This window comes from Microcaecilia unicolor, chromosome 10, assembly GCF_901765095.1.
Source record: "Microcaecilia unicolor chromosome 10, aMicUni1.1, whole genome shotgun sequence".
Lineage (NCBI taxonomy): Eukaryota > Metazoa > Chordata > Amphibia > Gymnophiona > Siphonopidae > Microcaecilia > Microcaecilia unicolor.
Genome location: NC_044040.1, coordinates 31,082,334 through 31,109,273, shown reverse-complemented (window position 1 = coordinate 31,109,273; position 26,940 = coordinate 31,082,334). Strand labels below are relative to the sequence as shown.

Here is a 26,940-nt window from a genome sequence, read left to right as displayed (position 1 = left end):
TAACACCATTACAAATAAAATCAAGCAAATTTTTTAAATGGGTACAGAATCCTTTCCCCCAGCTGTATGCTTACATAAACAACAATGGTTTAAGTTCCCTTTTAAATTCTTTAAAATCTATAATATTCTTAAGTCTAAAAGATAACCTATTCCAGTGAACTGGCCAGCAGTGTAAAAAATCTTATGTCTATATTCATCAGACCGAATAATATGATGAGATGGAATATGTAGTAAACCTTTTGGTTCCCAATCTCAGCAATTGGTTTGGTTGATAAATATGCAGTCTAGCTGCCAATATCTCTGAGACTTGTTAAACTGGACCTTGTGCTCAATAATCAACCATTATTACTCCAGTTTTCTGAGGCTGGAGTCATGGTTCAAACGGTTCCATTCTTCCTACCGAAAGTTGTCTCAGCCTTCCATCTTAATCAGCTGTTCCTTCCTTTCAGGCAGGAGGATTATGGGGAGGATTTTTCTACCCTGCATTGTCTGAATGTGCGCAGGGTGCTCCTTCATTATCTAGAAGTTACTAATGACATTTGTTGTTCGGATCATCTTTTTATCCTGTTTGGAGGGTCAAAGAATGGCTACCAGGCCTTCAAGCCTACTATTGCACGATCGATCAGGGAGGCCATTGCATCTGCATACCTGCTTTCAGGGAAATGCTCTCCCTCTTTTTGAAGGCTCATTCCGGGCACAGTCGACATCCTAGGCGTAATCATGTGCTTATACTGTTGATGAAATCTGCCAGTCAGCTACATGGTTGTCTTCGCATACCTTTACCAAGCACTATTGGGTCAACGTTGCGGCTAGATCAGAGGCTTCTTTGGGGGCATTGGTCCTCACTGCAGGAGTTTCTCTGCCCTGCCCTAATTGAGGACTGCTTTACTACATCCCATCAGTTTCTGGATTCATATACTCTGACGATAAGGAAGGTAAAATTATGTCTTACCTGATAATTTTCTTTCCTTTAGTCATTGAAGATGAATCCAGGATCCCACCCTTGAAATTCTGGGTGCTGTTGGTTTAGTTGCTTTTTCTGTTTTCAGTTGTGTCTACAGGTTGCATTTGTTGGTTTGATTTGCAATGGTTTTGCATGATTCTGTTATGCGGGGAAGGAGAGGTTCTGGCTGTTTCCAGGGCGCTCTGCTTTGTTATGTGGAAAACTGAATATCAAGGAGTCTCACCGTCCTATATGGAATGAGTTCAGTTCTGTACTCTGTCTCCACCTGCAGGTAGATCAGTTTCCAAAGTCATCTGCTATGTAGAGATGCCTTTTCTAACTGTTTATCCATTTTTAACAATTCAAGCAAAAGTTCATCTTTTGCCACCTTGTAAAAAAAAAAGAAGCTGAGTATTGAATCAATCACAATCGTAGTGGAATTTTTACAGTATGACCCCTGTTAAAAACCGCAGGCTCTCCAGTACATTTGTAATTCCAAAGCAAGTGTGACTAGTGGTGCCATTATTACTGTCAAAGCTACAACCCCCCCTCCCCCCCCCCAAAAAAAAAAAACCTAGTTTGCTATTAGTTTTGTAGCTTTGATTGTGTATTTTTTATATTTATTTTTTTCTGATTGTTGCTGTGCCAAGTTTCAGAAGAATCCCTGATCTTCTGAGATCCATTGTTTTCCATCTCAGTCCTTACAGGGAATCTGATCTTAAAATAAAGATCATCATACCTATTTGTCCCTCTCTCTCCCCTGTTCCCTTTACATTTATTTGCTCTAGTAACTTGGAACCATTCATCCAGTTTCATTCAGATTTTTGCCAGAGATGATAGAGCCAGCCGCCTCTTGTTGACCCCTTTGCAGCACAGATTTCAGTCAGCCATGTCTGCTCTGTTCAACTGCATCTCCTGTTTTTATAGAAATCCTCCTTCCTCTGTGTCCTAGTTTAGCCATTAATGCTATGTTCGTGCTTTCTGTGTCTCAGTATGATGTCGTCTTGGGATTCTGATAAGGATCAAATCAGTGGGTCCTGATTTACTTGCCATTTCTGCAATTACAAATCCAGGCAGAAGCTTCAGATATCATCATCATCTGTTCAAGAATGAGAATGAGTGAAAGGGTAAAGGAGAATATTAAGTAATTTGTTTCCGACCAAATCGTGATTTTCTTTTTTTTCTAGCAGTACAGTTGCAGTAAATGTTGACAATTTCTACCTCCTTTTCATTCTGCTAGACCAGTCCAGACTGTCAGGTTTTGTTGCCCTCCAAGCAGACGGAGGCAGAGACTATGAAACCGTAACCCAAATTCTGCCTATGGTAGCCCCTGTCTTGTTGGAGGCCTAAGGAAGAAGGGGATCCGTTTCAGCCTCAGCCAGATCTTTGAGGTAGAACCCTTGCCCCAAACTCTTGGGGGGGGGGCTCTTTATTAAATTGTTGTTTGAAGACCCCTAAATTTGAACTTAACTGCTGCAGATTCATGATACAGCTGTGTCCACGTGTGATTAATACTTGAATCTGATTTCTTTTCTCAGTTGGCTGTCACTTGGTTTTACTGTTTCTCTGGACAATATCTGATAAGACTGGGCAATTTACTACTACTACTACTACTACTACTATTTAGCATTTCTATAGCGCTACAAGGCTTACGCAGCGCTGCACAAACATAGAAGAAAGACAGTCCCTGCTCAAAGAGCTTACAATCTAATAGACAAAAAATAAAGTAAGCAAATCAAATCAAGTAATGTGTACAGGAAGGAGGAGAGGAGGGTAGGTGGAGGCGAGTGGTTACAAGTGTTTGCCAGTGAAAAGCAATGTTAAAGAGGTGGGCTTTCAGTCTAGATTTAAAGGTGGCCAAGGATGGGGCAAGACGTAGGGGCTCAGGAAGTTTATTCCAGGCGTAGTGTGCAGCGAGACAGAAGGCGCGAAGTCTGGAGTTGGCAGTAGTGGAGAAGGGAACAGATAAGAAGGATTTATCCATGGAGCGGAGTGCACGGGAAGGGGTGTAGGGAAGGACGAGTGTGGAGAGATACTGGGGAGCAGCAGAGTGAATACATTTATAGGTTAGTAGAAGAAGTTTGAACAGGATGCGAAAACGGATAGGGAGCCAGTGAAGGGTCTTGAGGAGAGGGGTAGTATGAGTAAAGCGACCCTGGCGGAAGATGAGACGTTATTTACTGGTTGCCTCTAGGAATCTGCTCGTTCTGCTGCCATTTCAGTGCTTTGCCGTTTTACTAGCATGGCCCTTTTTCAGAGCTGACCCTGGCAGCTTGAGAAGATGATAGCTTGGGCTGTTAACAAACGTCTTAAAGACATTTTAATGCCATAGGAGAGACAGAGTTGCAATCAGTGGTGCTGATTTTGAGCGTGCTTGTACAAAAAGACATTTGGCATAGCATGAAGTTCTCAGTTCATAGAGCCAGTAAGTAAGGGTCAGGGTGCCCTCGCTCTAAAATCTGGGAATATGCAAAGAACAGGCAGTTTCAAAGTTGCTTTGAGATCTTAAATTTTCTGTTAAGTAACTAGAAACAATGACAAAGGAGGTGGTGCTAGCAGATTCCGGGGGGCCATGCAACAAAATTGCACCACAGAAGGTTATCAAATATCAGAAGTTTGAGCTGTCGCAGTTTGGCTGACACTGATAACTGGTAAAAAGCAGATGTTCCCCTTTTTTGTTTACTCTTCAGTTTTTGACGACCCCCAATGCAGCTAAGATAGGCAAAAAGTGGCCAGGTCAGGTGAACTCCTTTCAAATAAAACTGCTGAATCTCTATATTCATGTTTTCTTTAACTAGTTCAGTTATGAAAGGAGTTATCAGGTGGAAGATGCTCAACAAGAGAGCAGTATTCATAACTAGTTTAAAAAAAAAAAAAAAAAAAAGGCCCGTTTCGGTATGAAATGAAACGGGCGCTAGCAAGGTTATCCCTCTCTCCCTCCCTCGCTCTCTCCCTCTGTCCCCTCCAAGTCCCACGGCCCCCTTTCTTCCCTTCCGATTTCCAGGCCCTCCCTCCCTCCCTCCCTCTCTCTCTCCTTCCCTCTGTCCCTCCCCCGAGTTCCAGTCCCCCCTCCTTTCTGTCTCACAGACACGTCCTTGCAATGCCTCCACCCGCGGCCCTCCCCTCCCCAACACTGGCCCCGCCCATCCCCCTATGTGCACATCGTCTCCCCTCCAAAATCGTTAACCCCCCTCTGCTACCCTCCCCTCCCCCCTCTTACCGGGGTCCTGGTGGCAGCAGTGAAGAGCCTCGCGAGTCTGCTGCCTTCCCTTCTCTTAGCTCTGGTCCCGCCCACATTTCCTGTTTCCGCAAGGGCGGGACCAGAGCTGAGAGCGAAGGGGGGAGGGGAGGGTAGCGGGGGGGGTGGCGACGTGCACGTAGAGACGTCTCTGCCCGCTGTTCTTCAACGCGCGTCTCTCACTGGGATCGTGAGCAGGGTTCTACTGCTGGCCAGTGACGTCAGCAGGTGCTTATGATCCCAGTGAGACACTTTAGAACGTTCACATAGCAAATTATTATATTAGATTATGTGTTTTCTCAAAAAAAAGAAAATCAAAACTTTCAAACTTGGTAAAATGATGAAAATAATAAGAAGGTACATGATACACATGACTTTGTAGGTGTATCCACAGCACTTTGGGAGGAAATAGCTGTGGCCTATTTTAATGAGCACATATGTAAATTATTTTCAAACTTAGGCTTTTATTTATTTATTTATTTATTTATTTTTCTTTCTTTCTTTCTTACACTGTAGCGGCAAACACAGTAAGGTTGGTGGAGTTTCGAGGCTCCATCAGCTGAAGATAATGCTAATATTTATTTATTTATTTGTAGTACTTGTACCCCACATTTTCCCACCTATTTGCAGGCTCAATGTGGCTTACATTGTACCATAGAGGCGATCGCCAATAACAGTATGAACAAATACAAAATGAAGTTGTGGTAGAGTAAAGTTCGTGCATGACAGTCAGATTTAGGGATCATAAGGAGGAAGAGGTAATCTATGTCCAGTCGAGTTCTGGTTAAGTTGTGTTCCAGAGTTGATGCATTTAGGTTGGGTTGTTCGGGTATGCCTTTTTGAACAGGTAAGTTTTTAGTAGTTTCCGGAAGTTTTATGTGGTCATATGTTGTTTTCACGGCATTTGGTAGTGCATTCCATAATTGTGTGCTTATGTAGGAGAAGCCGGATGTGTAGATTGATTTGTATTTGAGTCCTTTGCAGCTTGGGTAGTGGAGATTTAGGTATGTTCATGATGATCTTGTTGTATTTCTGATTGGGAGGTCTATGAGGTCTGACATGTATCCCGGGGCTTTAGCATTGATGATTTTGTGGACAAGGGCGCAGATTTTGAATGCAATACGTTCTTTGATTGGGAGCCAGTGTAGTTTTTCTCGTAGAGGTTTGGCGCTTTCAAATCTTGCTTTTCCATATATAAACATATGTATATATAGCATAGCAACAAACTCTAAGTGGACCCAACCTCATACCATCCCGCTCAGCAAGCTCCAGTTGAGACTCCCCATGCTCACTGTCCCTCTAAGTCGGTGCTTCTCAACCCAGTCCTCGGTGCGCATCCGTCCAGTCAGGTTTTCAGGATATCCACGATGAATATGCATGAGAAAGATTTGCATGCACTGCTTCCTCGGTATGCAAATCTATCTCATTCATATTCATTGTGGATATCCTGCAAACCTGACTGGGTGCACCCAGAGGACTGGGTTGAGAAGCAGTTCTCTGAGTGCTTTGAAGGGTTGTCCTCTTAAAAGTCTGAGGACACCCGGCTTAAAAGGATAAAGCACCAAGAGAACACTGCTGGTCACTGTTGAAGATAATCCACTGTGTTGATCTCGGCCTAAAGCCACGTGTTTAGCCGAGCCGAGTTTTCAAGTTTGATATGGCTTTCAATTTGAAGTACTGGTTTTCTCGCAAAGAAAATATTTTATCCTTGAGGGTTCAGCTGATGTTTCTAGACCTGGTACAACCCCAGAGGAACATGTTGTGTTTATGTGGAAAGAAGCATTGATTACAAGTGTGAGTTTCTCATTCTAGTTCGCTGCCAAATACAGGTAGGCTATAAGGCACCTAATTACTCTTTTTTTTTTTTTTCATTCAGATCAGTGAAATAATTTGCTTCTCAGTAAACCAGATGCAGCTTGTATTGTGGCTGTTTCAGTGATCTCCTGTTCCTCCAGAGCAGCTTTTGCCCTTTCTCTCATTTTTATGCTGCTAATTGATCTCGTTCTGCTTTAGGACTTATGGTCATAAATAGATTTTGTTAACTAACACATTTCTTATCTCCTTCTTTATGTATTGGGGGGTCATTTATTTATTTATTTATTTATTGCATTTGTATCCCACATTTTCCCACCTCTTTGCGGGTTCAGTGTGGCTTACAATAAGTTGTGAGTGATAGAAATACAATTTGTTATATACTTCCATTGTTTCTCTTTCTTGATATCTGAAATTTGGAGTGAAGACGTAGCCTTAGTGGTTAATGCAGCAGACTTTGATCCTGGGGAACTGGGTTTGATTCCCACTACAGGTCCTTGTGACTCTGGAGCAAGTCACTTAACCCTCCATTGCCCCAGGTACAAATAAGTACCTGTATATAATACGTAAACCGCTTTGAATGTAGTTGCAAAAACCACAGAAAGGCAGTATATCAAATCAGATCAGAAGAATACTTTTGTGGGAATGAGTAAATACAATTGTAAGCACTTTCTTTGATATGTCTCTAGCGGTATCGTATGCTGATTGTTTTAGAATTACAAAAGTACAGTAACCAATTATATATATTTTTTGAACCTGGAAAGCTTATAACATTTTTAGTTAGTAAGGAGCAATGAATTGTTAACTTGGATTGTAAAATTCGGCTGCCCCGACACGAGTCCTTGCCCTCTCCTGTATATTAAGATTTATTCCTATTTTCGCAGGTTGAGGTGGGTTTCCACTTCATCCTTAATGTTTTATTGTGTACCTATATCTTGGATCAAAAATTGTGGACTAATATATTGTATTGTTTTTTCCTGCTATATGTTTATGAAAATTAGACTTGTGTAATGCCAATTTATGTTTCTGACATAAATGTAATGAAAAATTAATAAATAATTAAAAAAACAAAAGTACAGTAACCAGGGATCTAAATTAATGCAAAGCCTTAGTTTTTTAGTTTGGTACCAGGATCCTAGGAAGTACTTGGGCACTTGTATGCATTGCCTCGCTTTTTGTCACTGTTGTGGGAAGGAGGAATGGTTAAAATAGTAAATGAACTCAAGTTAAATCTTTTGAAAACATATAATATGGTTTTTTTTTTCAATTTGCAGTGTTCCAGTACCTGTGGTAAGTCTAGAAAAAATTCCTAATTTGATGAAGGCAGATGGTGCCAATCTTAAAATGAATTCTACATCCATTTCCACCGCCAATTCCACGACGGCCTCTTTGTCTGGCACATCCGTTTCATCTCTAGTCAAATCGAGTTTGGTATCTAAGCCTGTGCCTCCTTCGCCAGAGAAGATTTTGAATGGGAAAGGAATTACAGCTGCATCACTAGACAAGAAGCACCAAAATGGCACGAAGAGCAGTCACAAGCCTTACAAAAGGCTCTCAGGTGAGCCGTGAGGGTCACGTTTTGGGCCATGTCAGATCCAAGCCTTATGTGTTAGCACTTAGGAGCAGGAGATATGATAGAAACATTAAATGTAGAGTGACCTTTCCCAGGGCCAGGGGGATACATTTTAAGGGCAGGTCTCTCTCAGCTGAGCTTAAACGGGATGTCCAAAAGGGACGGTTTTTTTGTTACAGGTAAAGGATGTCCAAAAAGAACGTCTTTTTAGAGGGGTTTTTATTATTTATTTTTTTTTTGAGTGAAGGACGTCCCTGACGACATTTTTTTTCTTCCGATTCTTTCCTTTGCCCCAACGAGAGGTGTAGACCTCCCGTTAGGTTTTCCACGGTAAGGGGATCGGAAAACGGTAGTGCAGCTCATTATAATAGCCTTTGGATCATTTACATTCCGTTTTTGTTAGCTGCTACCGTGACAGGAAAATGCCCTTTTGTGCATGTCCCTGTTTACTACTTGCACGTTAAACTGGTTAGAACCAGTTTAAAACCCACGTTGCTGGCTCGTTAACTTGAGTGCATCTAGCCCTAAGTGTATTTTATAAGCAGCACCTAGATTTAGGCAAGGTATATAGAACAGGCTTAGTTGATATATCAGCACCTAAAACTTACACGTGTCCATTTACACCAACGAAAACGTGTGATAAAGATTTTGGGTGTATTAATAGATAGCAAAGGTACCTGGTGGCGGCGGTGGGAGGGGGGGTCGGCGGCTGGGGGAGGTGGGCTAAACTGCCCCCCCCCTCCCACCGAGGTCTGGCTACTATGCCCCCGGTACACACTGTGCATTGGCTTACCTTTATGCTTGTGCAGCACTGGTATAACTACTACTACTACTTAACATTTCTAAAGCGCTACTAGGGTTACGCAGCGCTGTACAATTTAACATAGAGGGACAGTCCCTGCTCAGTGAGCTTACAATCTAAAAGACAAGTGAACAGTCAGTCCGAAAGGGGAAGTCAAATTGGGGCAGTCTGGATTTACTGAACGGTAAGAGTTAGGTGCCGAACGCAGCATTGAAGAGATGGGCTTTAAGCAAAGACTTGAAGATGGGCAGGGAGGGGGCTTGGCTTAAGGTTGTTCCAAGCATAGGGTGAGGCGAGGCAGAAGGAGCGGAGCCTGGAGTTGGCGGTGGTGGAGAAGGGTACTGAGAGGAGGGATTTGTCCTGTGAACGGAGCTTTGTATATGCTCAAGTAGGCACTAGGAAAACAGAGTCTACTTTTATGAAGTAATATAGCAAGCGTTGGCAGATAAAGACTTGCTCGGTCCATCCAGTCTGTCCAGCAGGTTGGCCAGAGTAGAATCTGGCACTCTGCATCTGCACAGGTTCCTGCTTTTCTTTAATAAACACTGGTTTACTTAGTCTCTATCTCTCCCTGCCAATTTTGGGGCATAGACTGTAGAAGTCTGTCCGGCACCTTTTCTACTTGCCAACTACTTGAAGGGATGTTCTGAGGACAGAAAATAGGCGGGGTTGGCACTTGAGCGTGTTATAAAATTTCTACAGCACATAAGGCAGAAAATTACAGCTGCCTTGTGTGGGAGCTTTTCACAGAGGCCAATTTGTAAAGGCACATAGGCCCATACGTTGCCTTTATAAATTAGGGGTAGCATATGCACCTGCATGTCCTGTTAAAAAATGATCCTCTTAGAGGTCACATTTCAGATCAGAATGATTGGAGAGAGAATCACTGGCCTTATTTAAGGTAAATGTCATCCTTTCAGTTGCAAGTATTCCTCCTGTTAGTCTGTCTTCATCTTCATGGTGTAAGACTTTCTGGAGTGTGCAGTGTAGGCTTTTCTTTTTCTTGCAGTATTTTAGACTCTCAGCTTGTCATAACATTTTGGAAAACCACATAATTCAGCATCTCATGAGGTGGTCAAATGGTGTGTTGTTTTTTTTTGTAAATTACATTAGCAAGAAACAGTTTCAGGTCTTTGCTTTCCTTGACCTTATTTATACTTGAGATTTTTTTTAAAACAAACCAGGAGCGACAATTCAGGCAGGACAGGAGGGGGGGATTGGAACTTTTTGCCTATAGATGTGTTCTCTCACACACTTGCTCTTCATAAACTCTGGTGCTGTTTATCAATGGTGTGGATCAAGGCTGGATGGGGAGGGGAAGTAGTTAAAGAAAAATTTATAGAATATAGAGAAGAGTTATGGAAGAAAGCCTGAAAATAGGAAACTTCAGCAAAATGCAGGAGTCTTGAGAGCATATTTAATAGAGGAGGTGGTCATGAAAGAAAGAAGGAAGGAAAGATAATGTTGAAAAGAACTAGAGAGGACAAAAGCAATGAATATTTAAGAAGGAAGTATTACAGTCACTTGTAGAGAACAGAAGTTGGGAAACTGTTTTACTTTTGAGATTAAGAAATTCAAAATTAGTGCAAATACATAAGAGCCAGTGAATACAATTTCTTTTCCTGAATTCTGAAAGTGTACTTGTTGCATTTGATGAAAGGTTGTGGTACCCACAGTCTTGAAGGACACACATGCACACCGTCCTGTTACACTCTGGGTATTATGTATTCACTTCAGAAACAAATGGGCAGGGTCAGCTCTACCATTGAGCAACTGTGTTTTTCACACTTGGTCCTGCTTTTCATCCCCTACGATCAGGGGCGTAGCTACGGGTGGGCCTGGGTGGGCCCAGGCCCACCCAATTTCGGCCCAGGCCCGCCCGCCTACCCAAGCGCGCACACAACTGCAGCAGCCTAGCGTGACGGCAGAGACGGCACCAGAACCCGCGTCGCTCTGGCAGCTGATCTCTCCTCTCCATGCTCCGATTTCGGCTCAGGCCCGCCCACCACCCAAGTGCCCACACACAGCCTAGCATACGTCGCAGGCACCTGTTCTCAGGCTCAGACATCAGCCCACCTACCTTCGGGGCGGGCTTAGAGAGGCTGAATGCACTTGCACGTCGCAGCGCGTCATGGTTGTTATTCCACATCCATCCTCCTACGCGGTAGCGGTGTGACCCAGACGTGGCTGTGCGCGGTAGCGTGCTTGGCTCCGTCCGCTCCGCTCGCTGGCCGCCACCCTCACTCTCAGGGTCTTGCCTTTCCTTACTTGGCCCCAGTGTCACCGTGTTGTGCACAGTAGTGTCACAGGAAAAATCTGCCAGCAGTGTCACGGCTTGCTTGAGGATAGTTGTGAAAGCAGCAGACAAAAGGCGCATTGATTATTTTCTGGCACGACTGGCAGTGAATTCATACTGAAGGAGATTCTCATCAGGCCTTAAGCACTCCCCTGCGGCCCCACAAACACGCACATGAATCAGCACACGGAGCACTGGCTGCAGTGCTCTCTGAGTCTGCTGCTGCAAAACGTGTACACGAATTTGGAAAACTCAAGCCCAGCTGCCCAGGTAAAATACATATTTTTTGAACATGTACAGTCAGTGCTGGTGGTGGGCTTCTGGGTGTTGGTGGGCTCTTCACTGCTTAGGGAAAAAAAAGGTATATTTAATCATTAAATATATCTTTTGTTTCCCTAGGCAGTGAAGAGGGGAGTGTAGAGGGGGTAGAGAAGGGCTGATGCCGAGCTATGGGGATGGATTGGGGGGGGGGGGGTAGGGAAGGACTGATGCCATGCTACAAGATGGATATTGGGGAGTAGGGAAGGGAAGGGCTGATGCAATTCTATGGGGATGGATATGGGGGGGGGGGATAGGAAAGGGAAGGGCTGCTGCTAGGCTACAGGGATGGATGGAGGGGTAGGGAAGGGCTGATGCCAGGCTATGGGGATGGATATAGGGGGAGAGAAAGCAGTAGACCCAAAGGAAGGGAAAAAGACTTCAAAGGTATTTTTACCCATATTTGTTATTGTAAATTGTAAGCCACTTTGAAGCGAAAGTCTGGTCAAGTTTAAGATATGGGATAATGTAACTATATTTAAAAATATTTTTTTTCCAATAAGTATGTATGTGGTTTATGTTGATGCAGGGCAGCTGTAGGGCAGACTACTTAGAAATCCATCATTAAGAGCATTCTGAGGCATTATTTTGTAGTAACTCGCTACTCATACCTATATACATAGTGCCCACCCATATTAGCTCTGAGCCCACCCAAAATGTCAGGTCTGGCTACGCCACTGCCTACGATTTATGCAAATGAGGCCTGTAGTTGGCCCCACATCCCCCCTCCCCCCCTCCCCCAGGGGCCACTACCTGCAGATAGGAGAGATCTCATCTCATAGTGGCCTGAGGCATTGCTGATACAAGAAAGAGTACAAGTCTGCTGCTTTCTTTGGGTAGTGTCTCCGGGTGGGTTAGTGTTGTACATATTATAACAAAAGTGAACTTCACTGCTGCTCAGATTATGTTGCATGTGATCTTAGTCTCTTAGATTTGCCACTTTCTGCTCTTCTCAACAGTAGCATTATACCAGAGAGCGCCTCCTAGAGTTCACAGTATGTAATGTGTACAGCTTGGAAGTGGTGCCCAATATAATTGGAACAGTTTCTGTACTTTTTGCTACTTTTTTTTTTTTGGGCCACATTATTGATTTCTAATTGCCCTGTTTTGCTGTTTCGGGATCTGCTTCTCAATATTTTGTACAGAATAGTCACTTGGTACATTTCTGTTAGCAGCGCTGTTTTCTTTTCCTCCTTCCCCACTGTGTCTTGTTTTCTAGCATGGAGCTGTTTCTTGGTGGGATTGGAATATCCAAGGTGATCACAGCTTCAGGGATGTCCAACCTCAGTCCTTGAGGGCCGCAATCCAGTCGGGTTTTCAGGATTTCCCCAGTGAATATGCATGAGATCTATTCGCGTGCACTGCCTCCATTTTCTGCAAATAGATCTCATGTATATTCATTGTACTTGAGTGGCCTAGTGGTTAGCGTGGAGGACTTTGGTCCTGGAGAACTGGGTTCGATTCCCACTGCAGGCACAGGCAGCTCCTTGTGACTATGGGCAAGTCACTTAACCCTCCATTGCCCCATGTAAGCCGCATTGAGCCTGCCATGAGTGGGAAAGCGCGGGGTACAAATGTAACAAAAATAAAATAGATACTATTGGAGATTCTACATGGAATGTTGCTACTATTGGAGATTCTACATGGAATGTTGCTATTCCACTAGCAACATTCCATGTAGAAGGCTGCGCAGGCTTCTGTTTCTGTGAGTCTGACGTCCTGCACTTATGTGCAGGACGTCAGACTCACAGAAGCAGAAGCCTGTGCAGCCACATTGGTGATCTGCAAGGGCCGACTTCTACATGGAATGTTGCTAGTGGAATAGCAACATTCCATGTAGAATCTCAAAGAGTAGCAACAGTGGAGGAGTGGCCTAGTGGTTAGGGTGGTGGACTTTGGTCCTGAGGAACTGAGTTCAATTCCCACTTCAGACACAGGCAGCTCCTTGTGACTCTGGGCAAGTCACTTAACCCTCCATTGCCCCATGTAAGCCACATTGAGAGCCTGCCATGAGTGTCAAAGCGCGGGGTACAAATGTAACAAAAATAAAATAGATACTATTGGAGATTCTACATGGAATGTTGCTACTATTGGAGATTCTACATGGAATGTTGCTATTCCACTAGGAACATTCCATGCGCAGGCTTCTGTTTCTGTGAGTCTGACGTCCTGCACGTATGTGCAGGACGTCAGACTCACAGAAGCAGAAGCCTGCGCGGCCACATTGGTGATCTGCAAGGGCCGACTTCTACATGGAATGTTGCTAGTGGAATAGCAACATTCCATGTAGAATCTCCAATAGTAGCAACAGTGGAGGAGTGGCCTAGTGGTTAGGGTGGTGGACTTTGGTCCTGGGGAACTGAGGAGCTGAGTTCGATTCCCACTACAGGCACAGGCAGCTCCTTGTGACTGTGGGCAAGTCACTTAACCCTCCATTGCCCCAGGTACAAATAAGTACCTGTATATAATATGTAAGCAGCATTGAACCTGCTATGAGTGGGAAAGCGCGGGGTATAAATGTAACATAAATAAATATATACGAGTTTTATCTATCCTTTATTTTGCTTTTTCGAATATAAAGAGTGAGCTGTTACTAGAGGTAATGGATTAAAACAGTGTAATCATCCGTTATAAGGTGTTGTGACTCAATAGATACTCAATGCGTATTCATTGGGGAAATCCTGAAAACCTGTTGTTAGGCTTTATATTTTTTTGTTCTCGATCTAAAGTACTGGTAAATATAACTTTGGGGATCCAGGATACAGATATGTTTATATATATATAAGTATAAAATGATAAATTTACCATATATCATCATGCCTTTTTTGTTTTGGAGTCGGTCGGTACATTTTTACTGACTCCGACCACCCAGAATTGCTTCCGACTCCACAGCCCTGGTGCTTATGTTTGTTAAAATTTCCTATACCGCCAGGCCATATCAGGATCTAAGCGGTTTTCAAATCCATAAAAATATTATAACATTATCCTCCGGATCCTATATAGCGCGCCTAGAGATCAGCGCGAAAATCCAGCGCGTGTAACTTAATTGGCTTAAGAAGCGAATCAGCATTGTTAGTACTTAATAATGAGCAGTAATTAGAATTAAGAGCATAACTCCCTAAGCGTATTCTATAACGCAGTGCACACAGGCAAAAGGGGCGTGGTTATGTGCAGGGAAATGGGCGTTTCAAAATTTACACGTGTTATAGAATATGGCCCTCCGCGCCTAAATCTACATGCAGGGATTTATGATACATTTTCGTTGGTGTAAATGGAAGCATGCAGTTTTAGGTGCTGGGATATCAACTAAATGTATTCTATATAACGCACCTAAATCCTAGGCACTGCTTATAGAATATGCTTAGGTGGAAATGTTTTCCTCAGGGATTTTCTAGGCGCCATATATAGAAACTGGCCATATAGGGTATTTCAAAGGGATTGATGCGGAAAGCCATGAGGTAGAGACGCATATAGATAGCTAAGTGTGCACTTCTACCACAAGCTTAAAACCGCGCTATACAGAAAGCTAGTTCTATGCAAATTTTATGCACGCAGAACTACTTGCACGCTAATTGGGGGACACCCGTTGGACATGTGCACACAGTCTTAGTGGTAAGCACAGCTCCTTGTGCGCATGTCTGAAGAAAACAAAAGTGACAGCCCATATCTGTCTTGCACATGAGATTTTGACAAGGCTAATATTTATGCACAGGACAACGGCCGCAGGTGTATGCTGGCACATTCATATTTGTTCAGGCATGCACACATTATTGCTGTTACCTCCCTTCTGTGATTTAAAATTGCAGATACTGTCTGGCTAGATAACATTACCCACAAAAAAAAGGCTAGATCAATTACACCAGTTGAACCGGTGGACAGCACAAGCTATTTTTCGGCTGGGTCTCCAGAATAAGCCGTTTGCGAAACGGGTCCCCGTCGGGACCTTAGCTGAACATTAGGAGAGAACTGACACGTTGCATAGTGAGCACAATGGGTGTTATTGCCTGAAGATCGGATTCTCCATATATTTGAGTACAAACCGAGCCATGATGGTGCTGTTAAATCTACACACAGTGAAAGCTGTACTGCTGTGTGCCCAAAGTTAAGTGGGATTTCTAATTTTGACATATTGGTTGATTGGTAGATATTACAGATGAGAATTCGTTTTTGATATTATTAAAGCTATCAAGCAATATTCAGAGGTTTTTTAGACCGATGATTATTTTTTGACCGACTACAACGTTAAGTGGCTATATTCAAATCTGAGCCTCAGTGTTGTTAAGAACAGTCTTTAAGAGGTCTTTCCTCCTTGTTTTTAAAAAAGTTATTTGCATATTCTATATTTTCTTACAAATTCACCAGTGTTTGTTTAGAGAACATTACCCTCCTGCATGCTCCATTATCCAAACTGCAAAGGTCTTCCTTACAAATCGATCCTTGTTGCAGTCTTCACATATAGTACCAAACTTTGGAATTCTCTACCCAAGCAGTTAAGGTACTTAGAAGATTATCTGAGATTCCGTAAACTACTACTACTACTACTAAGTATCATTTCTATAGCGCTACAAGACTTACACATCACTTTACACTTGAACATGAAGAGACAGTCCCTGTTCGACAGAGCTTACAATCTAATTAGGACAGACAAACAGGACAAATAAGAGATAAGGGAATTACTAAGGTGGGAATGATAAAATACAAGTACTGAACAAACGAGTAAGGGTTAAAAGCAACATCAAAAAGGTAGGCTTAGCCTAGATTTGAAGACGGCCAGAGATGGAGCTTGACATATTTGCTCAGGGAGTCTATACTAGACATATGGTGCAGAAAGGTAAAATGAATGTAGTCTGGAGTTAGCAGTGGAGAAGGGCGCAGATAAGAGAGATTTACCCAGTGAACGGAGTTCCCGGGGAGGACTGTAGGGAGAGATAAGAGTGGAGAGGTACTGAGGAGCTGCAGAGTGAATGCACTTTGTAAGTCAATAAGAGGAGTTTGAACTGTGTGTTTAAACAGATAGGGAACCAGTGAAGTGACTTGAGGAGAGGGCTAATATGAGCATAGCGACACTGGCAGAATATAAATCGTGCAGCAGAATTTTTTACAGATTGAAGAGGAGAGAGATGGCTAAGTGGAAGACCTGTGAGAAGCAAGTTGCAATAGTCTAAGCGAGAGGTGATAAGAGTGTGGATAAGGGTTCTGGTAGTGTGCTCAGAAAGGAAAGAGCAAATTTTGGTGGTGATATAGAGAAAGAAATGACAAGTTTTAGCAGTCTGCTGAATATGTGCAGAGAAGGAGAGAGAGGAGTCAAAGATGACCCCAAGGTTTACGAGCTGATGAGACATATCTTATCAAAAGACAATAAACTAATGTTGCCATCTCTCTTATATGTTTCAACATAACTAATACTTTAGCCTAGCTTCATGACAAACACACAATTTATTCCTAATATGTTAAAATGTTGTAATTAGTTATCTGACTGTATTATATTTTTGATGTTTTCTTCTTGAATGTAAGCCACATTGAACCTGAGCTTGTTCGGGATAATGTGGGATACAAATGTCATAATAACAATAATAATAAAAGCGAGGCATGTTGATACTGCAAAAAGGGCATGAAATCCTCTTAACCAACCTTTCTACCCTGCCCAGACATTGTGAAAGATCTCTTGCATTTTATGTGTGTCAAAAGCCACTGTTTCCTTCTGTGCATTGCAGCAGAATACTTAATGGCCTCATTACCATTATCTATCTTGCTGTACTGCAGCGTTTTTCAACCAGTGTGCCATGGCTGGTCTGCAGGTGTGCCGCAGGAGTTGAGGGCCATTATTAGTAGGGTCAGCTTAATTTGTGCCGGAACAGAGTATACCTTTTAAAAGTTTCCTTGTCTTTAGTGGTCGGTGCCAGCGAGCAGCGATTCACCAAGGCCAGCTCTGTGGCCTTTCTCCTGTCAAGTCCCGCCCTCTCTACAGCAACTTCCTGTTTGACACTAAGCAGGAAGTTGTAGAGAGGGCGGGACTTGACAGGAGGAAGGCCATGGAGCTAGCCTGTGTGAATCGCTGCCAGCTGCCTGCAGGAAAGTGTAAGTGGTGACACCTGCGAGGAGGAGAGAATTTTTTTTACCGTGGGAGCAAGACTTTTTACCGTTCCCATGGGGTGGTAAAAAGGTTTGTTGCCAAATCCACGGGAATTTGTTTTTTTTTTTTTTTTCAATGTTGCCGTAACAGTAACTGTGTCATTCTCTACCTCTGACCAGACTCTTGAGATCAGGGCACTATTTTAGGAATTACTTTACTAAGAATTTGACTTTGATAGTGGGAGTTTTCAGAATTGGGCTGCTGCCAGTGAGACTGATCCTTTGTTTTGCTTTGTAACTGATGTATTTTCCTCAGCTGATGAGGTCTGAAGTGTGCACCCTCCCTACAGAGACACGTGCAGCTACATTTTGCTGTTCTAACTGTGACTGTGGTTTTCAGTTCTACTTATGTGTAGCTCTTTCACTTTCCTTGCTGTTTCTGCAGCCTCTGCCCAAGGCCAAAACACGATCTAATTTCAGAGATGTTTCAGTTTCATCTGCTAATTTTGTAAGAGTTGTGGTCAGAGAGCTTCTGATAAAGTAAAAGCATGAACAACAAACAAAAAGTGGAAGACACTGATCGCAATAACAAATAATTTAAAAATATATATTTAAAACCACAATGAAAAGGGATAGTATAAATTAACTGAAAGGTAAAGAAATCAAGATAGACTTGGAAACACCTCCTCCCTCGAATATCAAAATAAACGATAATTGAAAAAAAAGTGAAAAAGATTTTTGAAAACATTTTTATGCACATATGTTTTGAGACATCATCTGTATCATGGACAAATTGTCTCAGTGGTTGTAATCATTGCACATTGTAAAAAAAATATATGTCTAGTGTGTAAACTGAAAAGAATTTTGTATTTTTGGACATTAATAGCTTCACGTGTTCATACTTCAGAATACACCACCATGAAGAAAGAAACCATCTAATTATTTTACACTTCTTGTACTTATTGGAAAGTATTTCAGAATTCGTTCTTTACTGCTTTCTGAACCAGTAGCAGTGAAATAAGAGTTGATATTGAAATACTTTTAGATAATTACAGAAAGTTTGAAATTATTATTTGACTAGTAAAACATGCCCGTTTCTTGCAGCAATGAAACGGGCGCTAGCACGGTTTCCTTCCGGACCTCCCCCCTCCCACCTCCCTCCCTACTCACCCCGTCTGCGTTCCTCCGCCATTGTTGCTGACCTCAGCTCGCCACCTTTAATTTGCTGACGTTGCTTCGCCCTCGATGTCATCACGTTTGACGTGAGGGCGGGGCCCTAACACTGTGTTTTCGGTGGCTTCACCACCATGAAGGCTTCGAACCGGCAGGAAGTGCCCTGAGGACCTGACAGTGACATCAGTGTCCTCAGAACATTGAGGGTGAGTTTTATTATATAGGATATTTATATAGGATGTTTTTCTTTCTTTTCTTTTTTTTTTTTAACTGGCTATGCAGCTATTAAAAAGAGAAAAGATTTGTATTTTTGCAGACTTTAGTTGACATAGATACATATATATATATATATTTTTTTTTACAACATGCAGTGATTACAACCATTGAGACAGTTTGTTCATGATTCAGATGATGGTTTTGACATCTGAAAACATGGAGAAATGCGGAGAGGAGTTTCATATTTGTTGCTCTTGGCTACAGAAATGTCACTCGCCGGGTCCTGGAAAGACAGGGGGACCCTTCTTGATCTACATGGCTGCAGTCTATTGGAGAACTTCAGAGGTTTGGCAAAATTACACAGGACCTTCAGGGAAAGGGGGATGCGCACATGTTGTTATGGGAAAATATACCATGATGAGAGGATTGTTCACCTAGGGGAGTGTAAGAAAGGTTGCAGCCACTGAGAGTGGAGGGGTCCAGTAGCAGGTGTGAACATTTTTCTTTCACTTATTATTTTACCTTCTTTTTCTTTTTCCTTCTTCAGCTGCTTGGCTAAGGAACCATATGGAATACCTATCAGAGTATCCTCAATCATCTTCATTATCTGTAGGATTGGTTTTGAGAGGGTGGTAGTGAAGGGGGAGTTACCTCAATGAGTCGGCTCTTTAGTGATGAGTCATGGATGAATCCTATACTTCTACTTACGCTACTATGGTCGACAAGGTTTAGCATATTGGAATCGGTTTAGTACGTTCTAACAGTGAAGAGGATTTGTCTTTGTTCTATTTCATTATGATTTGTATATGTATTTCAGAAACATTTAATAAAAATTGTTTTGATGTTCTGAGGGGATATCTGAGTTTCTTACAAATTCAAAATATAAATCTAAACTTCAACTCTTCTGAATGCCAAGGAGTCCAAATGCATAAAGGTGCAAGAGGCGGCTTAAACTCAGCTGACTGTCGAGCACACCAACTGGCTAGGTCATATCAAATGCCTTTCTGACAGATGACGCCTGTCACCAGTGTTTTGGCAAAACAGTGCTTGCTTCGGGGGCAGTCTAAAATGATCCACTGTTATTCCATTTAAAATTAATGCTTTCAGACCAAGTCATCAGCACCTCAACACTCTTGGAGTCTTATGATTCAACTAAGTGCTATGCGGTCCTTCTATTAATTTAGGTTCAAGTGTAGGAGTGTGGTGGAGTTTGCTTTTCTCATATACAGTAAGGAGGAACAGTAGCATGTTACATTTTACCTTTAAAACACACTCATATTTGCCATGTGCTATGTAAAGTTTCAGAAGTCCGCAGGGCAGATATTCTAGTAGTACCCCACACTGGGTATACATTTTGATTTCTTTTTTTTTTTTAATTGTCATATTCAAAATTCTTTAAAGCAGTACCCTGAAACCTCTGAAATCAGCCATGTTTCTACCAGTATCACAGACTACATGACATAGAAAACAGAAGAGGGGAGGGATTGTGTACTCCACGCTGTGTCAGTTCCTGTGTTGTTGAGGTCATTTGTGGCACAGTGCTGAACTCCTTGGCGTGCACTTTTGAAATACTATATAGTAAACAGCAAGAACAATTTTCTTTAACTAACTGAGGAACAGGTAAATCGCAGAATGTTATGTTTGATAAATTGCTGCACATAAGAATTCCACTGAATCAGGTGCTCGTAGAATAAAGCATTAAATCGTGCATTGGCAACAGAGTGTGCATTCATTAGTCAGCATTTAGGGCCTCTCTTATCAAGCCGCGCTAGCAGTTCCCGCAGGGCAATGCTGACGGAGCCCATTCAAAGCGAATAGGCTTTGTCGGCATTACTGCAGCAGGAGCCACTAGTGCGGCTTGATAACAGGCCCTTAGTTCATTAGTATGCCAAGACCTGTCGTTTCTTTCTTTACAACATCCGTAAAATCCGCCCCTTTCTTTCTGAGCACTCTACCAAAACCCTCATCCACACCCTTGTCACCTCTCGTTTAGACTACTGCAATCTGCTTCTTGCTGGCCTCCCACTTAGTCACCTCTCCCCTCTCCAGTCGGTTCAAAACTCTGCTGCCCGTCTCGTCTTCCGCCAAGGTCGCTTTACTCATACTACCCCTCTCCTCAAGACCCTTCACTGGCTCCCTATCCGTTTTCGCATCCTGTTCAAACTTCTTCTACTAACCTATAAATGTACTCACTCTGCTGCTCCCCAGTATCTCTCCACACTCGTCCATCCCTACACCCCTTCCCGTGCACTCCGCTCCATGGATAAATCCTTCTTATCTGTTCCCTTCTCCACTACTGCCAACTCCAGACTTCGCGCCTTCTGTCTCGCTGCACCCTACGCCTGGAATAAACTTCCTGAGCCCCTACGTCTTGCCCCATCCTTGGCCACCTTTAAATCTAGACTGAAAGCCCACCTCTTTAACATTGCTTTTGACTCGTAACCACTTGTAACCACTCGCCTCCACCTACCCTCCTCTCCTCCTTCCTGTACACATTAATTGATTTGATTTGCTTACTTTATTTATTTTTTGTCTATTAGATTGTAAGCTCTTTGAGCAGGGACTGTCTTTCTTCTATGTTTGTGCAGCGCTGCGTATGCCTTGTAGCGCTATAGAAATGCTAAATAGTAGTAGTAGTAGTAGTAGTAGTATGACTTAAAAGTTTAATGCACAGTGAATCAATCTAAGGGTTGTTAACCTATGAGTTAATGTGCACAAAGGGGGCCCTTTTACTAAGCTGCACTACTAAATAGGCTTAGCACATCCTAACATAGGATTTTTTTTTGCACGCTAAACCCTTTCCTAGCATGGCCGTAAATTTGGTTGTCTTCAATTATATCTTTTTCTAGGCCTTGTTCTAATGTTCTACTAAGGATAAAAAGGAGACAAAAGACCTTCCTTCCTTAGCCTCCCTCCGGACCGGCCCAGAATGTGACTGATGGGTTGTGCACGCCTTCCAGCAGGTGGAGACTGAGAAAAAACTGTGACTCTAGAGAGCCAATAAGAGCCCTTGCCAGACAGAGAAAGATCCAGTAATCTCAGTCTCCAGCAGGTGGAAGGTGGTGAGTCCTTCAGTCTCATTCCTTTTCTCTTTCTTGGTAATTTCTATGTTCTGCTGAAAGGTTCAGGTTATATCTGTGCATTAAAAAAAAAAAAAAAAAAAAGCCAAAAAACCTGCTTGTTAGGGGCTGAGGTCCGTGGGGGTCTCTGTTTGCCCCGGGGGTGTCACACTCGTGGGCGAGTCCCTCCCCCCTATGCCTCCCTGAAGTAGCAGCATTCTGTGGTCACTTCTGCTGTTTGGTAAAGCAGACTGTTGTCAGGAGCAGTCTGACTAAGTGTGTTTCCCTCCAGCTCTTACTGTTGATAACTGTTAAGAACTGTTGAGGCAGGGAGAGGCAGCTACCTTTAAATTTTAAAAGCTTAAAAGTTACAGCTTGAAAGATTAAATTCTAAGCAATCCAGACTTTGGGTCTGTGATTGCTTACAGCGTTGCTGTGGTTTCTGCCTGAGATTGGGCAAGCAGGGCAGCTCCAGATCTGTTTTAGCGAGTTGGCGGTTTTACTTTCGTTTTCGCGCCTCTTTGTTTACCTGATCAGCTGTTCGCGATGTTGGAGAAGTTGCGGCGGTGTTCTGTTTGCCAGCGTCGGGGCCTCGCTTCGAGCGGGGTGTGTAAATTCTGTACGGCGGTTGACACTTCTCAGGTACAGGGTGCAAGTCTCTCTGTTTCGTCGGCGCCGGCGGGCCCGCTCTCGGGGGGGTCCGATTCGGGTGGCGCTCAGGCGGTCGCGTCTCCCGCTCCTTCGCTGCCGGTTTTGGCGGGAACATCCGCCATTTTGGATGCGGCCGGTCCTGGTGTTTCGCGGGCTCCTCAGGTCTCGCTGCCCGCTGCTCCGGCTGCAGTCCTAGCTCAGGGAGCGGTCGGTTTTCCCCCTGCCTTTGTAATGCAAATGTATCAGGCCTTTTTGCTGCAGCAGTCTGCCCCTGCTGAACCTCCGGTAAAGAATGCTGTGGAGGTTTCTTCTGTGCCTGTGAAACGGTTCAGACCGTCTGAGCAAGCAGAGCAGGATGATTTCTTGGAGCCTGAGCAGGAGTTCCCTGCTCTGGCAGAGGATTCTTGGGGTCCTGAGGCAGACTTGTTTGAGGATTGTTCTCATATGGGTGACGGTGAGGAATCCCTTCCAGTGGGGGAGGATCCTTCGTGGTCAGAATTTTTCATAGGGATGACCTACAGGAGCTTATTTCCCAGGTTTCTTCTATTCTCCGTTTTGAGGATGAGGATAGTAATGTGGTGGAACCTAGGAGGGTGGATTTGTTGATTAAAGGAGTTCGCAAGTCCGGTAAGTCTTTCCCCATGCATCAGGACATTAGGGATGTTGTCCAGGCTCAATGGGAGCGCCCGGACTCTGGTTTTCGGCTTGCTAGAACCATGAACAGGCTATACCCGGTCCCGGATTCTGATAAAGAGCTTTTAAGTCCTCCTGTGGTTGATGCAGTGGTTTCCGCGGTGACTAAGCGCAATACCGTCCCGGTGGATGGCGGCACGGCTTTGCGGGACCCCCAGGAGCGTCGGATTGAGGCCCTTCTGAAGAATGCCTTTGATGTTTCGGCTCTGGCTGTGCAGGCCGCTATCTGTGGTTCGCTGGTGGCACGGGCGAGTTTTCGGTGGTCGGAAAGGATTTTAGACCGTTCTTCTGATGACCTTGCTGCTATTGATAATGACGTGGCTAAGCTGGAGATGGCTTCAGCTTTTCTGGCAGATGCTATGTATGATTTGTTGCGGGCCTCTTCAAAGTCTATGGCTTTCTCAGTGGCTGCTCGCCGTACTCTGTGGCTGCGGGGTTGGTCAGCAGATGCGGCTTCAAAATCTAAACTTAGTAGGTTTCCTTTTAAGGGTTCCTTTTTGTTTGGTCCTGAGTTGGATAAGTTGGTAAGTAGCCTAGGAGAAGCTAAAGTCCCACGGTTGCCGGAGGATAGGCCTAGAGGTTCTGGGCGTGGACAGTTTTCGGCTCGTGGCAGAGGTCGGGATTTTCGTCGTTTTCGTTCTGCACGAGGGTTTCAGGGCCCGCGGTCTCGATTCTACCAAAGGACTCAATCCTTTCGGGGAGGTCGTCGGGGAGGTCGAGAGTCTGGGGGTTCCTTTTCCTCCGCCTCCAAGTCCCAACAATGAAGGTGTGCGGGCCCAGCCTCTTCTCCAGGTCGGCGCTCGGTTAGCGCAATTTCAAGAGAGGTGGGCCCAAGTTACTTCAGACCAGTGGGTCTTAGAAGTTATTCGCGACGGGTACGCGTTAGAGTTTGCTCGTCCCTTGTCAGAGGCTTTCCTGCAGTCCCCTTGCCGATCTCGCGTCAAGGCCGCCGCGGTCCGGCTTACTCTTCGCAGGCTGCTGGATCTTCGAGCGATTTCTGTGGTGCCAGCGGCAGAGAGGGGCCAGGGCCGGTATTCCATTTATTTCCTGGTGCCCAAAAAGGACGAGTCTTTTCGTCCGATTTTAGATCTCAAGGCGGTCAATCGAGCTCTCAGAGTGCCCTCGTTTCGGATGGAGACTCTTCGGTCCATCATTGTTGCAGTGCGGGACGGGGAGTTTCTGACTTCCCTCGATCTTACAGAAGCCTACTTTCATATTCCCATTCGCCCGGCTCATCAGCGGTTTCTACGGTTTGCTATTCTGGGGCATCATTTTCAATTTCGAGCTCTTCCCTTCGGACTGGCGACCGCTCCCCGCACATTTACCAAGGTCATGGTTGTCGTGGCGGCAGCGCTCAGAGCAGAAGGTATCTTGGTCCATCCTTATTTAGACGACTGGTTGATTCGGGCAAAGTCGTTCCAGGAGAGTGTTCGGGCGACGGCCCGTGTAATCGAATTGTTGCAGTATCTAGGTTGGGTAGTCAATATGCAAAAGAGTCGTCTTCAGCCTTCTCAGTCCTTAGAGTATCTGGGAGTCCTCTTCGATACACAGCGGGGTCGTGTGTTTCTTCCTCCGGCCCGAGTGCTGAAACTGCAGTCCCAGATTCGGATTTTCTTGCAGAGGTCCAGCCCGGTGGCGAGGGATTACCTTCAGGTTCTGGGTCTGATGGCAGCGACGATAGAGACGGTGCCCTGGGCCAGGGCTCACATGAGGCCTCTGCAGAGGTCTCTTCTATCCAGGTGGTCTTCCCAGACCGGGTCGCTTCTTCACAAGTTGTCACTGTCGTTGTCGGTGAGGGCCAGTCTACGTTGGTGGCTTCGGGAGGCCAACTTGACCAAAGGCATGCCTCTGGATCAGCCCGACTGGGTAGTGGTCACGACGGATGCCAGTCTTCGAGGCTGGGGAGCTCATTGTCAGGGGCAAGTGTCACAGGGTCTTTGGTCCCTTCCGGAGTCCAAGTGTTCAATCAACTTGTTGGAGACCAGGGCTATTCGGCTAGCGCTTCGGAGTTTTCTTCCACTGCTCGCCGGTCGGGCAGTGAGAGTCATGTCGGACAATGCCACAGCGGTGTCATACATCAACCGGCAAGGAGGGACGCGGAGTCTCCCGTTGGAGCGAGAGGCGTCACTGCTCCTACATTGGGCAGAAGTCAATCTGGTGGCACTCTCTGCGGCTCATGTAGCAGGGGTTCTAAACGTTCAGGCAGACTTTCTCAGTCGTCACATGCTCGATCCCGGGGAGTGGGCGCTCGGCGATGTGGCGTTTCGTCTGTTGGTAGATCGCTGGGGAGTTCCCAAGATGGATCTGTTGGCGTCCGCGGCCAATGCGAAGCTTCCTCTGTTCTACAGTCGTCGCAGAGATCCCAAAGCGCTTGCAGTGGACGCTCTTCTTCAATCTTGGCCGGACGGTCTAATGTATGCTTTTCCTCCATGGCCTTTGATCGGGCGGCTGCTTCAGAAGGTAGAGAGTCACAAGGGTCGTCTGATTCTGGTGGCGCCGGATTGGCCTCGCAGGCCGTGGTATGCCGACCTTCGACGTCTTCTGGACGATCTTCCCTTCAGGATTCCGGTCACACAAGATCTCTTGTCGCAGGGTCCGGTCGTTCATCCGGATCCGGGTCGATTTTGTCTTACGGCATGGCTCTTGAGAGGGCTAGGTTGATCAAAAGAGGTCTCTCTGCTCCGGTCGTTGCTACAATGCTGCGTTCTCGGCGGCGTTCCACTTCTCTGAGTTATGTGCGCACTTGGAGGATTTTTGAGAGTTGGTGTGTGGAGTGTAGTTTGTCTCCTTTTCGGGCTTCGGTTCCGCAGATTTTGGATTTTTTGCAGCGGGGGTTTGACAAGGGGTTGGCCTTGTCATCCCTTAAGGTGCAGATTGCGGCGTTGACGTGTTTTCGTGGTCGTATCAAAGGGAAGTCGTTGGCTAGTCATCCGGATGTCGTTCGCTTCCTCAGGGGGGTGAATCTTCTTCGGCCTCCCTCTCAATGCTCGTTTCCTACATGGGATCTGAATGTAGTGCTTTCGGTTCTTACCAAGCCTCCTTTTGAGCCTTTAGGGTCCTGTACGTTAAAGGATTTGACTCTAAAGACCGTGTTTTTGGTGGCCGTTGCTTCAGCGCGGCGAGTTTCGGAGCTGCAGGCGTTGTCTTGTAGGTCTCCGTTTTTGGAGTTCTGTCCCGATCGCGTAGTGTTGCGGCCAGTTCCGTCCTTTCTGCCCAAAGTGGTATCTCGGTTTCATGTCTCTCAGCCGGTTGTTTTGCCTGTGTTAGGTTCGTTCTCCGGTTCGGAGGAGCAGCAGAAATTGAAGTGTCTGGATGTCAAACGGGTCCTGAAGCAGTATATTAAGTCGACAGATACTTTTCGGCGGTCAGATCGGTTGTTCCTCTTGATTGGAGGGGCGCGTAAGGGCCTTATGGCTTCTAAGCCTACTATTTCTCGGTGGCTCAAGGAAATGATTGCTTCAGCCTACTTGCTTTCCGGGAAATCTGTTCCAGAGCATGTTAAGGCTCATTCGACGAGAGGTCAGGCAGCTTCTTGGGCAGAGCGTTGTCTGGTGCCTCCAGAGGACATTTGTAGGGCGGCGACCTGGTCGTCCTTGCATTCCTTTTCTAAGCACTACCGTTTAGACGTTCTCAGTCGGCGACGGGTGGCTTTTGGAGAGAGTGTGTTATCGGTGGGGCTGCTAGGGTCCCTCCCATAATGGTACTGCTTTGTTACTTCCCATCAGTCACATTCTGGGCCGGTCCGGAGGGAGGCTAAGGAAGGATAAATTAGGCCTTACCTGCTAATTTGCTTTCCTTTACTCCCTCCGGACCGGCCCAGATCCCTCCCTTCAGATATTCTGGTGTGTTTTGTTCAGATGTTCGTGGTTTGGTTGTTTGGAGCTGTGTTGCTGGTTTATTTCTCTAATGTAGGAATATATAAGCAAATAAATAAGTAACTTCTTGGTTAAAAGAAGGCACATAAAGATATAGAAACAATACTGTCCAAATTTCTGGCTGTTTGTTTCAGGCACACACCCTTGGTTGGCAAGGTGCCGGTGGCTGCTCAGGTTTTTGGATGCACAGAGTAGGTGTTTTTCTTTCTTCTGCTTTGG

General features: G+C 44.9%; 1 protein-coding gene across 3 annotated transcripts in view; it reads left to right on the top strand.

Moving 5' to 3' along the window:
- The window catches only part of ATXN7L1 (ataxin 7 like 1), a 279,312-nt gene that overhangs the window by 216,614 nt on the left and 35,758 nt on the right, over positions 1-26,940 (top strand). For all 3 annotated transcript variants that reach the window (XM_030216364.1, XM_030216362.1, XM_030216363.1), the window contains one exon: positions 7,268-7,551. In XM_030216364.1, coding sequence (XP_030072224.1) covers positions 7,268-7,551 — 284 coding nt within the window. The remainder of the gene's footprint in view (positions 1-7,267; positions 7,552-26,940) is intronic.